The sequence below is a fragment of the Ramularia collo-cygni genome, assembly GCF_900074925.1.
Source record: "Ramularia collo-cygni strain URUG2 genome assembly, contig: RCC_scaffold01, whole genome shotgun sequence".
NCBI classification, from domain to species: domain Eukaryota; kingdom Fungi; phylum Ascomycota; class Dothideomycetes; order Mycosphaerellales; family Mycosphaerellaceae; genus Ramularia; species Ramularia collo-cygni.
Genome location: NW_019716255.1, coordinates 2,334,903 through 2,349,870, shown reverse-complemented (window position 1 = coordinate 2,349,870; position 14,968 = coordinate 2,334,903). Strand labels below are relative to the sequence as shown.

At 52.2% G+C, this 14,968-nt stretch overlaps 6 protein-coding genes; 4 read left to right on the top strand and 2 right to left on the bottom strand.

Annotated features, from left to right (window-relative positions):
- Positions 1-95: 95 nt before the first annotated feature.
- Positions 96-4,888, bottom strand: RCC_00832 (uncharacterized protein; the record flags this gene model as incomplete). XM_023766025.1 has 2 exons in its annotated part: positions 96-4,716; positions 4,767-4,888. The coding sequence occupies 2 exons, from the start codon at positions 4,886-4,888 to the stop codon at positions 96-98; spliced, it is 4,743 nt and encodes a 1,580-aa protein (XP_023621793.1).
- Positions 4,889-5,132: 244 nt separating this feature from the next.
- RCC_00831 (probable mitochondrial import inner membrane translocase subunit tim23) lies at positions 5,133-5,863 on the top strand (the record flags this gene model as incomplete). XM_023766024.1 has 2 exons in its annotated part: positions 5,133-5,780; positions 5,834-5,863. 2 exons carry the CDS (start codon positions 5,133-5,135, stop codon positions 5,861-5,863), a joined length of 678 nt encoding a protein of 225 aa, XP_023621792.1.
- A 551-nt stretch (positions 5,864-6,414) lies between these two features.
- On the bottom strand, positions 6,415-7,982 carry RCC_12259 (uncharacterized protein; the record flags this gene model as incomplete). XM_023766023.1 has 5 exons in its annotated part: positions 6,415-6,720; positions 6,788-7,030; positions 7,087-7,281; positions 7,347-7,471; positions 7,523-7,982. The coding sequence occupies 5 exons, from the start codon at positions 7,980-7,982 to the stop codon at positions 6,415-6,417; spliced, it is 1,329 nt and encodes a 442-aa protein (XP_023621791.1).
- Positions 7,983-9,820: 1,838 nt separating this feature from the next.
- RCC_00830 (related to vacuolar Ca2+/H+ antiporter) lies at positions 9,821-11,399 on the top strand (the record flags this gene model as incomplete). XM_023766022.1 has 4 exons in its annotated part: positions 9,821-10,649; positions 10,816-10,949; positions 11,130-11,186; positions 11,244-11,399. 4 exons carry the CDS (start codon positions 9,821-9,823, stop codon positions 11,397-11,399), a joined length of 1,176 nt encoding a protein of 391 aa, XP_023621790.1.
- Positions 11,400-11,901: 502 nt separating this feature from the next.
- Positions 11,902-13,086, top strand: RCC_00829 (related to acetyl-hydrolase; the record flags this gene model as incomplete). XM_023766021.1 has 2 exons in its annotated part: positions 11,902-12,138; positions 12,193-13,086. 2 exons carry the CDS (start codon positions 11,902-11,904, stop codon positions 13,084-13,086), a joined length of 1,131 nt encoding a protein of 376 aa, XP_023621789.1.
- A 1,014-nt stretch (positions 13,087-14,100) lies between these two features.
- Positions 14,101-14,863, top strand: RCC_12005 (uncharacterized protein; the record flags this gene model as incomplete). XM_023766020.1 has 2 exons in its annotated part: positions 14,101-14,331; positions 14,381-14,863. 2 exons carry the CDS (start codon positions 14,101-14,103, stop codon positions 14,861-14,863), a joined length of 714 nt encoding a protein of 237 aa, XP_023621788.1.
- Between the last annotated feature and the right edge of the window lie 105 nt (positions 14,864-14,968).

Sequence of the window (14,968 nt, the reverse complement as noted above, 5' to 3'; positions counted from 1 at the left end):
GTATCAAACGCGAGAGGACCCTCGTTGTTCTCAGCAGGCTGGCAGCGATTGATGACATGCTGCMCATATTCCAGGAACCCAAGCGGAATGTCGGTCTACGCACCAACCTGATATCTCTCCACGGTCCCAGCGTTCAACACTCCCAACTTGCTCATCACAACATCACTCAGAATCCGCTCAACCTCCCACTTCCACAAGCAATTCACGCCTCCAACCTCGAAAGCCTTCGCACAAGCAAATAGCTTAGTCTCCAGCGCCGGCACCGTAACACCAAGACTCTTCATCTGCAAGACGACCTCAGTGCCATGAATGACCTTCAGACCCAAAGCGAAGACACCCTCGCTTGTACTCCATCCCAGAGCACCATCAGGCTCACCCTCGGCCTTACTCGCAAGTGTGTCCAGGCCACTCGAAATCCATTCGATAAGTTGCGCGTGCTTCAAGTCATTCTCGAGCAGCGACGATGTGACCTGCTCCGAAAGCAACTTGGCAATGACCTGCGACCAGACTCGTACTTCTTGGGAGTCGTCGATGTAGMGATTCTGTTTCTCTTCCGCGAACAACGCGGTGTCACTGTGCGAGAGCGCCGCCAGCTGATATTCCACCGAGCAGCTTGCGATATCAGACGACAGGCCATATGCTCGACTCAATGCGGTGGTGAAAGCCTCAGGTCCGTGCCCGGCTCGAGTGGTGTAGAGTGCTAGGAGTTTTTGGCTGGCCACTATAGGTTCGAAATCCACATCCTTCCGCGCAGTCGCTCTGGAAAGGATTCGTTTCGTAATTCCCGCCGCTTGGAGGCGGATGTCTTCATCATCGTCGTTAAGTAGGTCGTACACGGCGCAGCACAGCCCACGGAAGCATGCTGCTAGAGCGGGGTCGGTCGCCAGCATATTCCAAGTGCTGTCCAGCCGGTTGAGTGCTTCTGCAGCTGCTTCGCGTGTGTGTATGCCCACCCCTTTCGCAGCTGAAATACAGTCGTTTGCCCAGGCGACTAGACTGTCTATGACAATAGAATTTTCCTTTCCGGACATTACATCCTCGAGACACACGGCTTCTAGCTCCAACAGGTAGTCCACGTACTGCTGATCGCAATCCTGTCGCTCAAGATACTTGGAGTCGGCGGTAAGATGCTGTAGACAAGTCTTGAGTTCGGATGGCATCGTCGTGGTCTTGGAAAGAAGAGCAAGCAATGTCCGTTGAGCATCGCACTTGAGCCCGATGCTAATGTCATCACTCGCAAGAATCTTGGTGCATATGTCCATTGTCAGGGAGCCTCTGCCGCCGTTTCGCATCTCCTGCCAATTTGAGCTGGTCAAAAAGTAGGAGGCTGCATCGTAGTCACGATGCGCGAGTTCAAATAAGGCATCGGAGAAACTCTCCGCCTCCTTCTTTGTGCCAAGCTTGTAAGTTGCAATGTGGAACGCTGCATACCTAGCCCAAGCCTGCCGAAGTACTGCGGCTGTGGTGTCGTAGAGAGACTGCGACAAAATGCTGGTGTACACCGCAGCTGCGCCGTACTCGTGGAGAGAATCTCCAGCAAAAGCGAAAAACAGTCGGCGATGGTCGTTCGCATCGTCTTCTGCTCCGTTGTGCGAGATGTAGGCGCAGCACTCTCGAAGAACGTCAACGCATGCAGCCTTACTTACAGCCGCAGGGGTTGCTTGGTAAATACTTGCAAGATTCTTCGCAACGAGAGAATACTTTCCGGACGAGCCTGGGCTGGTTCCCTCATCTGTAGAGGACGGATTGGTAGCCGCTTGCCTCGCCTGAACCATGACATGTTTCGCGGTGAGTAACGCTCCATGCAAAGCATTTTGGGTTGTGGTACCGGCGTTCAACAGAGTCGCGAGCTGTTGTCTCGTCTCATCGGGGTTCACCAAAGAAGCCAATGCCCGCGCGGCCTTATCTCGCACATGCCATGATGGACTTGCAGTAAGTGCTCCAACAGCTCTCCTCGTCTCCTCTAATCGCTCATTCGGGATGCGGGTATGTTGTAGAAGTTGCAGAGCAGGAAAGACACTTTCGTACCGAACTGAATCTTGTGCAGATGCACCGTTGCGCGGCAACAAGCCAAGTACGACATCAAGCAATGCAGGATGCTGTTCTGCGGAGATTCGCTTTTGTAAAACAAAGGCCTCGCCCGAATGAGATTCATTAGTACCCAGTAATCGATCAATGACCGCCCTGAACAGCATCAGTCCACAGTTCCGGATGGCCCAGACTTCTGACCGCAATGCATCAGCAGCCAGTTGTAAAGCTGCCGGGACGTAATGTCTCGTCTGCTCTCCGAGTCTGGTGTTCTTCAAGATGTCCTTCAAGCAGTTCATGGCATGCACTTGCGCCAGACTTCCCTCTTCTGCCGAACCGGCGTCGACGTCTTGCCTTGCGATAGCTTCCAGATCAGTGAAGGCTCGGGCGAGCAGATTGCCTGTCTTGTCTGCGATGAGGAGTCCACAGAGTAGTGAGGGCAGTCCAGCAGATCGCCTGGTGTTAATAGTAACGTGATTGCGAAGAATTGCCAGCACATCCGCATACCACATCTCAAGCATGAGAGACCCGGCCGAGTCCCGCAGGTCTTTGCACCGCATACAACAAGCCTGCCAAGTTTGAGCGACGGTTGAGAATGCTCCACGGTGCCTTAGTTCTGCGAGTTGTGTGAAACACAGTCCGCTCATCTGCCGCAAGCTATCAGTGTCACCATCGGTTGATATCAAAGTGCTCAAAAGCAAACTCGCTTCTTTGAGCGCCCTCCAGCAGTAGCTCAAGCTTTCCTTGGTAGACTCAGGAGAATTCTCCAGCTCCTCTGGAATGTACCCTTCGGGGGCATCGTTGCACAGGATCGGCTTTACAACAGCCCAGACCTCACGCAGATACTCGAACAGGCGAGATGGTAGCACTGTTCCAGTGTTCGCCGGGTCCTGCTGGAGGATATACCTCAAGCTCGTCAACAGCCCGTGCATGGGGTAATTCTCGACAGCATCTCCCAGATTGTGCTTTGCACTGGCTAGCATTCGGTCGAGCTTTTGTACAAGATGCGAGAAGAAGTCCTGTCGCGCGGTCCGATGATTTGCCAAATTGAAGTCCTCTGGGGCACATTGCCTGTAACAGATGGAGTACAAATGGGCGACTCCATCAGCGTGATCCGCTCTACCGGTAGCGAGCATCATAGTCTCTGCTCTGCCGAGCGTTGAGGTCAATTCGGCTTGATGCAGCACTCCAACAGCCGTCGCGGTGGAGCAGTAATATCCTAGTACCGCCGCAGCGGTAGCTCGTACATCATCAAATGGATCGAAGAGAATATCGAGCAGAAGCCTCTGCAGATCGATTGTCAGGATCGTGAGTCTGAATGGCCATTTCGTCTCACCCTGCGCAGATTTGGAACAGAACTCTTTGGGCACATGTTCATCAACGCCAGAACGMACTAGTATCGAAATACATTTCAATGCAGAAATGTGCCTTTGGTAGCTTGCCGTGGGCCGCAGTTCCCAGGTCAGGAAGCGCAGCATCCGCTTCACAAAGTCCTGGTGGTACTCCTGGACTGCACGGGATGGTGCAGAACCCGGATGCATTTTCTCCTGCTGGGTCGCTTGCCGAGATAGCACGGAAGTAACAGCCCGAATGCGGTCTATCAGTCTCGAAAATGCGCCGAATATTTCAGAGCGAAAGTCAGCATCGACATCTGCAAAAAACACGCCAAAGCTTCGTCTCGCCAGATTCAATGCCGCGGAAGATAGAGGTCTTGTCACCGAATGTGAATTGATGAGCAAAGAGAGGCCAGTCAGACGGGCTGAGCGAGCTCGATGTAGTAACAGTCGACTAATCAGCTGCAGCGGAATGAGCACTGCGGTCGAAGCGTACGATACCTCATTCTCATCGACCTCCAGTAGTATTCCAAGCTCCTTGCCTGTCTGTAACGCTGCGTAAAGCAGTTCACCTGTGCCCTCGCTTAACAAATCGGACTGCTCCTGAGGTTGCATGAGTCGGTTCAGGCCTTGAGACTGCAAGAAGGCCGCAAAGTCCTCGAAACTTCGCTTGAACAGCATAGGAAAGATGTGTGCTCTAAGATCATCGACATTTGCGGAGTCCCGCCGGTGTGCTCTCTTAAGTGACAATGCCCAGATTGGTCGAACAGATGTTTCCATCGCTGGCATCTTATCCAGCAAAGCTGAGATCRACTGTGCAATCGYGGAACCGAAGTCGCCCCTGCCAAGCCATCCAAATATTGATTCGAGCATATCGATAGTCTGGACTTCGACAGAAGCTGTGGAATCCGCCACTCCAGCCTGGCTGAACGACAGCGACACAGTATCGATTCCAATCACGTCCTTGATCAGCAGATGGCTAAGCAGCTGTGCGCCTGCCTTCGCCTGGGTCGGATCCTGGAAGTCTAGCAAACATCGCACTAGCCGCTGAGTAGCAACCCATTTCAATTCTGCCTGTACATTTGAAGGTGCCTTTTTCAAAGCGCCTGTCAAAGTGACGAGCAACTGTCGGGCTGATTTGGGTCTGGCGCTGTGGGCATGGTAAAGATACAAGTCCAAGGCTCGGTTCCATATATTCGAGGCCCATATCACATCTCTGGCCTCGGGAAGGTCTGAATCCAAGGCCTGGTCGATAAGAGAGCAGAGTGTGTTCCAGGAACTGACTCGATGTGTTGTAACGAGCGTGGCATATGCGCTTGTGAAAAGGATGTGATCAAGGAGATTCTCGAACTCACTACTTACCCATCAGCAAAGCTGTGCGGACGCCTTGCCCAGAGTCCTTACTTGACTTGGCCATCATGAWTGCTTGCTGTCGAGGGCACATGGGATCGTGTTGACCGTGATATCTGACGGACTCGCTCTTCACTAAGCGGAGAGCGGAGAGGTGCAGTCAATTCGTTATCCATGTTTCACGCGCATTCTTGTGTGATGTGTGAAGGGGTGAGACTAGATGATGTGTCAGGGAAAAATAAWTGCAGATCGGCCGAATTTTAAGCATCAACTCCGTCACGTCCGCTGCACATCTCCGACAACTTTCATCATTGCCATCGCCAACCGCGCTCCATCACCCCGACCACCTCCGCTGCGCATAACTCCCCCTCCATTCTCTGGTGGTCGCCTTTCAGCATAATCCTCTTCAAATCCTCCACCATGGGCGTCTGGGACGTGTTCACAGGCAAATCGAAGCAGAGCGCGACCTCGGACAACTTCGATCAATCCGCCGCCGCCGCATCGTCGAGCCCGTCACTGCAATCCTCCTACAGCACACCCTCCGTCGACGATGTCGGGTCATTCATCAGCTCGCCCGGCGCATTCGATCCCTCAGCGCTACATCCGCTCGCAGGCCTCAACCAGGACACCCTCGACTACCTCACACTCGACGACGACGTGCTAACAGACCTGCCCGGTGGAAAGTCCTTGCTTCCATCAAGGGGATGGTCAGACGATCTCTGCTATGGGACCGGTKTCACATATCTGGCGGCGCTATCAGTGGGAGGCGCATGGGGTCTTGCGGAGGGTCTAAGTAAACTGCCATCCACGGCGCCTCCGAAGCTGCGGCTCAACTCGGCGCTCAACGCAATCACACGGAGAGGACCGTTTTTGGGAAACTCGGCCGGTGTTGTTGCTTTAATGTACAATGGCATCAACAGCACCCTTGGATACTATCGGGGAAAGCACGATTCGTTCAACAGTGTCGCAGCAGGAGGCATCAGCGGCATGATGTTTAAGGCTACACGAGGTGTGCGGCCGATGATGATTTCGGGTGGTATTGTSGCATCTGTTGCCGGCGCATGGGCGGTAAGTAAAACGTCAGAGAAGACAGACTTGAGCAGTGCTGACAATGATATCAGGTAACGCGCAAAGTTCTGATCGAGGGATGAAGGAGGCRATCTGCATATCCAATGCAGCTGCACACCAATTTGCATTAAAATTCGGGAGCATTTCACGAATAATGGAAGCATTGCGGCCTCCCAGAAATGCGCCCAGAAAGTGACCCGACAGCACCTCACCATCTCCGTTGGCATCTCGGATGGTTGTACCATATGTATATCAGCCTCATCTCTTCTCCACTTCCATGTGTACGTTGGAATCGAAGCGTCAGTTTTCAGCATAGCGTGTACATAATGATGAGATAGATAGGGAGACAGGAGCTGTTACTAGATCTGATATGCTTCAAAATGGCTGTCATAAGCTGATTCGACGAACTCCATCTACATCGTTCTACTTTTGATACACTATCTGAGAGGCTGCGGACCATGGGGAGGATTGCGTCCTCGCGCACCGCCTCGGAATCGTCTTTTGCTGGTAGATCTGGTAGATGGCGCACTTGCACTCGCCACGTCCCGAGCGTCGATACATCATATCCAGATTTCCAACGCCTGCTAGTTGAAGTTCTAGACGCCCAAACTCCTCGCCAACATTGCAAATACAGCTATTTCGTGACTTGGTCTTCGATTTGCGTCTTTCGATTCCGTTCTGCGTCTGACTCCCACTGTTCAAGCACCATCTCTGGGTTGGTCGAGGGCCGCACCGCGGAACGACTTCTCTCCTGCCATGCCTCGTCCCCAGAAACCATGGAATAACCCATTTGAGGCGGTGTTCCGAAAGACTTTGTCCAGGTCCTCTGGATCAAGCCTGTCAGTGCGGGCATGCAACACACCACGACACTGAAATTGGCTTCTATGAGACTCCATGTACCTATCGGATGGAGGTCCCATGTAGGATTCTTGGTTTTAACCTGAACCCCGCGAAACAGTGATCAGCGATTTGCCAAACCAGGATGTCGGCATGATTGAGATACTTACGGCCAGTGAAGCGTATTGCAGCCGAATGAGCGAGCATATCGTCACCAGAAATCCCACCAGAAAGACAGCACTCAGACCGGCCTTTTTTGTGTATGGCAGCTTCATCTTTGTGAGGACATGGATGGGTAGCAATATCACAACGATATCAAAACAAACGTTTATCGCCCCGTGTGCATAGATTAGAGCTTCCAGGTTGATGCAAGTTCCTTCTATACCCGTCACCTGAAGCCATACATAGTTGACCTGCAGCCAATACAGTTAGCCATGGTAAGAGCGATAAGTTCCAGCAGCTGACTAACTGGATTGCATTGGAGAACCAGAGCAAGAAACCCGGAGAGGCAGAATGCTGCAAGTACGGCGACTAAAGCCCAGCAACTACGTCGGAAATTCCGAGTCACTGAATCCGCGGGCCAGATTCGAAGGTACAGTAGGACGAGGGAGATCTTGGTCATGACAATGATCAGCGCGTAGAGAACCTCACCAACATAAAATGACTGCTTGGCGGTCAGCATTCGTTCTCCAACCTTTATCACACAGACAGTCCTGCATGTCAACTGACCTTCATGAGCACGAGAATCTGCTCCATTGTGAGGAGGTACATGTCCATGCCAAAGCCATTGCGCACTTCTAACTCGGAAGTTATGTCTGTGGGGACTAGGAGGGCGTAGGTCATGAATGCAACATCTGGACCATATCAGTTGCGATCAAGCGCTCCGGAAGGGCGAATAAACTCACAATCGTCCCAGCCAAAACCGCTGCCTCCCAGAGATCGCATGCGGGCGACGAACCGGCCAGCGATGACAATTGTAGCAATTGTAAACATCGACCAGCATAGCTCTCGGGTATGCCGGGCTCGGTTCCGCGGTTGCTTGTCGCAGGTACCTGCATATGATCTTTGTGATCCCAGGTAGTCCGAGAGCTCACATGTCGCTGAGAGACATATATCAAGAGCGTCGGCCAGTTTGAGGTTTTCACAGTAGCAGGGCCTCTCTATGCTGCATTCGTATTGCGATAGAATTTTGTCAAGGCAAGGCTTGACACATGCTGGCTGGTCGCCATCCGACACTCGAACAGTTATTGATGCGCTCCGTGAGTTGCGACCATCCAAGTCCTGGTGTTGAGTGGCCGCCGCATATTGCCCGTTAATAGAACAGATAGCAGCGGCGAATAGCCCGACGCGGAGCGGACTCCACATATTGCAGAGTTTCAATTCATGGGTACATGTACGTGTAATTTTGGTGACGTCGTATGCAGTGGCCGTCGTTAGGGACAGATGACCTGCGCGTTCCTCGGTGTATGGGGCGTGGATATGCCTGTCGAACTCATCTCTCTCTTTGGTGGTTGCAGGTGGTGAGAAGCGAGGCAAGTTGGGAGTGGACGATCACCTGGGTTGGGCTGGAATTGTTACACATCCTTGATTCCTGCGGGAGGTGACTTTCCATTGTCGCATCATTGGCAGAAGAGGTTAGTCCTCCAGGCCGATGAACCTAAAGCTGCCTGTCGACCTCAGCTTCCCCTCGCGTCAAAATCGTCGATTGTGAAAGCTCTGGAAATTGCAGCTTCTATCCTATCAGATCCATGGCAGTCTAGCGAGATAGGAAGGTGATGTCCCTAGCGCTTGTTGATTGAAGACCGCCGCCGGTATGGCAGAATTCCGAGACGATGATCGGTCGCTCGGGACGAAACTCTGCTATGTGCGCGCATCGCGACTCCGGGACGGGGAGGCGAAGTCAAAGTATCCCCGAGGTCGCTGTCGCGCGCCACCCGCAGTCTGGGGTCTGGGTTCTAGAATCGCAACGCCAGGGACGGTGCGGTAAAGAAGTCGGGCCACGGCGGGACAGACGTCATCACCACCACGTTTCGACGTCGGCGTGACCATGTGCTCTCGAGGTGTAGTTCGGTTCAAGGTTGAGTCAAGGCAAGGGACATGCTGATCTCTGCGACCTTGCGCCAAGCGCCGCCATGCATGGYGTTGCTGTGAAGTGAATGAATACTGCAACGAACCGGAAACCTGGGTGTCGGTGTCGGGATGTGTCGTTACCTATACCTCGTCTGTCATCTGCCGTGCGGGCCCTTCGAAAGCCGGCAGCAACACTTCACAATGTACGTGCGAGACCGCCTTCAAAGCCTGGGAATCGCCTCGTAGGAATGGATCATGGATGTTTGTCGCATACATTCCTGATAAAATTTCGGGTACAGCGAGAAGCTGGACGGTCACAGTAAGRACCATTTGATCTGCCTGGAGCTTTGCCGGAGAAACCGCCTTGGCACGCATTCTTAGTATTCGGCTGTGTGTCTCTTGAGCCTCTGCGTAGAATATCTCCGGATCACAGTCGACAGAAGACCTAGATGATGGCCTTTGACTGCGTTTCTCGAGATGGGAAGTAGGTAGACACGGAACAACGATGTCCAGTGGATACGCAGTCGATAGATCCTTCCACATACAGGAACAAAATGAGCTGTGAAATGAGAAAATCTTCCGATTCTTTGAAGATATCACTATTAGAATACATGTATGGATGATGATGGGAGCACTAGATGTAGTACAACGAGTGTTCATGCTGTATTTGGATTTTATGTTTCAGCCAAGAAAAACCCAGGCTTCAGCACCAATCTCACTCACTTGGCAAACCAACTAACCTACCCCCTCTTTCCTCTGCTTTGCTTCACTCACGCAAAATCACCAGAACAAACTTCTGCCTACTCAGCTTCGCCTCGCGGTACGCCCGATTCCGGAGGACATCGTCGAGCATGGCAGCAGGACACGGTCACCAAGCTGCGCAAAGCGAATCGTCGCCGCTACTACCATCTACAGCACATCACTCGCCGCATACCTTTGCTGACGGCGTAGCTCACGAAGGCGAGAGCGGCCGCCGCGGATTCAACCTTGCGCAGTTCTTCAAAATTATAGCATGGTCTTCCAATCCAATCTCACGAAAAGTAAATTACCTCTGGCCGTTTGCAATCGTTGCGATAGTGCTCCAATATGCCACAAACTCGCACATTGCGATTTTTGCTACCAGCTACATCGCAATGGTCCCTGCTGCCAATCTGCTAGGCTTCGCTGGTCAAGAATTTGCGAGAAAAATGCCCAAGGTTGCGGGCATCCTGATTGAGACGACTTTCGGCTCGGTGGTGGAGATCATCTTGTTTGTTGCGTTGATTGTGAAACACGATCCTGGGACCGAGGACGGCAACGATAACGGTGATGAAGGGAACCTGATTCCGACGATACAAGCCGCCATAATCGGATCTATCATGACGAACCTGCTCCTCTGCCTAGGACTCTGCTTCTTTGTCGGAGGAGTTCGCCAACATGAGAAGAATCAGAAATTCCACGCAGTGGTGTCGGAGACTGGCAATGGCGTGTTGCTGGTTGCCGCTTTTGGACTACTCATTCCCAGTGCATTCTACTCGGCTCTCAAGACAGAGACCGTCTCGATCCTGCACGAAAAATTCACCAATGGGAAGCTACATGAGGACATCATGAAGATCAGTCAGGGAACCTCGATTGTCCTGCTCGTTGCGTTTGCCTTGTATATCGTCTACAGCTGCACTTCCGCTCACTCCATCTTCGACGAGGTCTTGGAAATCGATGAACACCAGGATCAAGACAGGGAGCAAGACGCCGTCAAGCCGAAGCTGACACTAACTGAATCACTGGTGGCTATCGCGATAGCCATTGTATTTGTTGCATGGCTACTCATCATTCTGGTTGGAAAGATTGAGAATGTCGTCGAAAGGGGCGTACCTGATCAGTTCCTTGGTCTGATCCTCCTCCCGCTGGTTGAAAAAGCGGCAGAGCATTTGACCGCCATCGATGACGCTTGGGACGGAGTGATCAATGTTGCGCTCTACCATTGTAAGTGAAGACTGAGAAGCGAGGGGCGAAAGGCACCTGAGGCAAACCCTCAAAGATCATGCCAATGTGGTTGTCTCTGCACATGTAAAATGAGAGATTCGCGTAGAATGCTGGACCGCCCCCTACTATATGAGACATTGCTGACCGCTCTGTTCTTTGCCTCTAGGTATTGGCCCATCGATCCAGACTGCTTTGCTGAATGCACCCTTGATCGTTTTGATCGGTTGGGCTATTGGTAAACCGATCGACTTGAACTTTGAGATATTCATGATCTTGCTGCTGGTAATGTCGATCCTTGTGGTACGTACTATCCTGCTTTTGCGGCTTGTCACGACTATATTTCTGCCACATGAGCTTTGAGCCGTCCCACTCGGTGGGCCTCTGACGTATCCGCCGGGGTGATGTCCAGGACTTCGGTTTTTGAGATCACAGGCCTGTGACTGCTCGTCCTCTGCTATGGTAGCTGACTATATGCAATAGGTGGGTAATTTGCTTCGTGACGGCGAAACCAACTGGCTAGAGGGTGGATTGTTGTTGGTGAGTGCATATCTGAACCCAATCAATTTTGCTTGGCTCTAATGACAATGCTTCTAGATTGTGTACATCATCATCGCCATTGCTGCGTTCTATTATCCAAACCCGGACGTTGCCACCTCGAACGGGATTGAAACCAGCGTGTCACAGAACGTCACGATCCCATTGGACTTGTACAAGCAGTTGCTTGCGGCTTTGCCAACCCCGCATGTCTAAAATCATTGTCGTGGATTGACAAATAGGTCGGATCAATATCAGTCGGTGGATCAAGATGTCCAGTCGGATCGTCTTCCTGGTAACAATACCTATGGAAGGTTATTGTATCAGGAAGTTGCAATATCTTATCCATACAAGTACACATAGTATACATATGCAGGGTCGATCGTACCCACTTTCGTGCAGGGATTGATCCTCCCCGCGAAAATCCTGGGTCCCTGTGAAAATCTCTGTAATCCAAACACTTGGTACCTACAACTTGTCTCGCATTCATTAGACATCTTCTGTATTGTCGGACCGCCGGGGCTCGCCTCTCTTCATCATCGACGCGTGCAATGGCGATGGCGTCCAGCCTGGAAGACGCGAAGCCACACGCGTCGACCGAGGTACCGAGGTTTCGACGCTCCCCTCTGATGGAGGCCATCCAATGTCGACTTCACGTCAACATCAAGACAAGACCGTCTCCCATCTCATCAATCCACACGGGTAATCATTCCTAACCATGGGCCTGCTCACTTCTCAGCCAGGCAAGGCGATATGGACGCTCTTCGCCGTCGCTTTCGCGGCCGCCAGGATGCCTATATGGATCGTCTTGTACCTATCCCCTTCGCTTCGTCCACACCCACACTGGAGCTTTGGACAAGCCATCAAAGTTCAGATCGTCTCCATCTTTCTGTACCACGCTTCTGTGGTCGAGATGAAGACCCCGCTCTCCCTTGCACCGGGGGTTGAGAAGGAGGTGAGCAGACATGGACATCAACCCCACCAGAACATTGACTAACTAGCCTATCAGCGATGGGTTGTGGCAAAGCCTGCAAGCCGCACGTTGTACACGGGTGTGACGAACTCGGATCCGGACGTGCAGCCTACAGAGACAGGCGGAACTTGGTATCCCTCGAAGCCTTCTGGAAGTGCTCGTCCAAGCTACGTTGTTTTGCACCTACACGGAGGTGCATTTGYGATTGGAGACGGACGTACWCAGGATGCCGGCTTTGCTGCAAAGACTCTGATTGCAAATACTCAAGCCAGCCATGTTTTTGCTCCACAGTACCGGCTGTCGTCGAACACTGGATGCCGCTTCCCTGCTCAGCTCCAAGACGCAATCACAGCATACGCTTATCTTGTCAATGTTGAGAACATCGCTCCCCAGAATATCATCTTTTCTGGAGACAGCGCAGGCGCCAACTTGGCACTCTCGCTTGTTCGTTATCTGGGTGAACACGGCACTTCCATTGGTCTTCGCGGTCCGCTTGGAGCCTTGTTATGGTCTCCCTGGGTCAACCCAGCACTCTCTCTGACTACCGCAGGATTCGATTCAAGCCCTCACATCAAGACCGACTATGTCAATGGCCAGTTCGGCATGTGGGGCGCTAAAACCCTCCAACCGAGCACGAAGAGCGGCCTGACGCTCGACAGCGGATATATCAGCTTTAGGGACAACGCTTTCGCCACGGAAACTCCGATTTACATCTCAGCGGGYGAATGTGAAGTTTTGTACCACGATTGTGTCAATCTTTACGAGCAGATGAAGGCTGTGAAGGGCAACCAAGTCCAGCTGCAGATTGAGGAGCATTGCGTGCATGACACGATCCTCACTGGCAAGATTGTTGGCTTTGAGAAAGAGGCCAACCAATCGGCGAAGCGAGCAGGCAAGTGGCTACAGACCTTGACTTCTGCCACATCTTAGACGGGCTGTCTGTTACTACCGAAGCTGGACTGCGTCAAAGTCAAGATTTGGACGGAATAAAGACAGCTCTAGCCTACTTGCCCACATTCTTGGAAGGCCTTCTTACACAGCATCCCTTGGCGAGCGGGCTGGACATTGAACGGGCCAATCCTGGAGATGCCAGAAAGGGTTGAAGGCGTGCGGTTTTCAGCAAAGCGCTGACTGTGCCGTCTGGATTTTTGGTACCCTGCCCAATAGCTGAACAGATACAGTATTTGAAGAAATTTCAATGTCATCGCAACGAGAGAGCCGGCAAAGCTTGGATTATGAATTTGTATGAAGACGCCATCACTGCATTTGACCCCAAACACGAGATTTCGAGAAGGTGCCTTCCTTTACCTTACGATCAGCCCTGCTTTTGGCCACAATTTAGATAATCTTTCCTGGCCATGTGTTATACTACTTACATGTGGGAACGCAGCATCGGGTCTACCGGGCGATCTCGAACTACAGCCGTGGAACCACTTCTATGCTGCTTACTACATGCGATCTTGCACGCCGGCTTGTAGTGGATCTGACTGGCGCTTGGCGGTTCTATTTCAAGGGTGATGGCTGAGCCAACACGATGTCTGCGGCCATGACGATCCCTCTCCCTGCTGCTGCAGGCGATCTTACTTATGTCACACGCTTGTTGTTCAGACAAAGAGACCGTCAAACGAACGGGCGGCTTCCAAATCTGCGCTGCTCACTCAGCCTTGGTACATTGCTGACAATGGTAGCCATTCTTTGAATGCCCCGGGCATGAACTCATATCACGAGACGTGGTTGAGCAGCACATATAACATGAGCATGCGACTCCTCCCTGGAAATCAGACACAGCATCGCAAGAGTACAGCATCACCATTTATTTCCTTTCTAGTTTCCTTGGTCCTCTCATTTTCATTGTGTCAGATATTTACTACTGATCTAAGCCGCCTTTCCCCTTTTCGCCCTCATCTTCCCTCCAAGACTCTTGTACTCGAAACCTCAGGCGATATGGTATCTACCCGCCATCTTTTGGCCCTGTTCCTCGCCACGGTTGCCGCGTACGCAGCACCCACGCGAAGCCAGCAAGGAAGCTGCCTATCAGCAGAGGCCGCCGGAGCAGTTGCAACAAAGTACGGCGAGTTGATCTCTGCCTACAGCGATGCAGCCGCCGATGCAATTCTGTCGCCGAGCTTTACGGATTACTCGGGAGGCGTCAATGCTCTAATCAACACTTGCCCAGTATGTTTGAATGTCTTACCAATCATTTATCCTACTAAGGCATCCACAGCAAGGCGAAGCCGCAAAGACATTACCTCTTCTCTCGCCAACATTCACCAGTCGAGACCTTTTCAAGATCGGCCAAGGCCAGCAACCACCCATCAACTTTGAGCAGCTCGGCATCTGGTATAACTGCAATTCTGTTACTATTCGATGGAGTTCGACCAACACCGCCCCGGGGAACGATGTCAAGCCTATTGTGGGGCTCATCGTGATGGAGACCATCGAGGCGCCTGCTGGCAGCGCCAACCCCTATCTCATCGACACTGTCTTCAGCGAGTTCGACTCCGGCAGTTGGCTCCAAAATTTGGCGGCTGCAGGAATCTGTGGGTCGATGAGTCCTGTTGTTGGTGCTCCTACGTCGGCTTCTGGGCCAGCTGAAGCACCCATTGCATCCGCATCCGCTGTCTCAGCTGCCCGACCATTCTCTGAGATTCAGCCACAGGGGCAAAAGGTCTCTGAGACAATGACAGCTTCTCGTTTCAGAGCATAAGTTTGTTTGATGGGAGTGTATGGATTGGGTCGTGTTCTTCAAGCGTAGGCGTTTGTGAATATAATCGATAGTTGCGCTTGGATATATTTTGCGCTGGTCTGTATC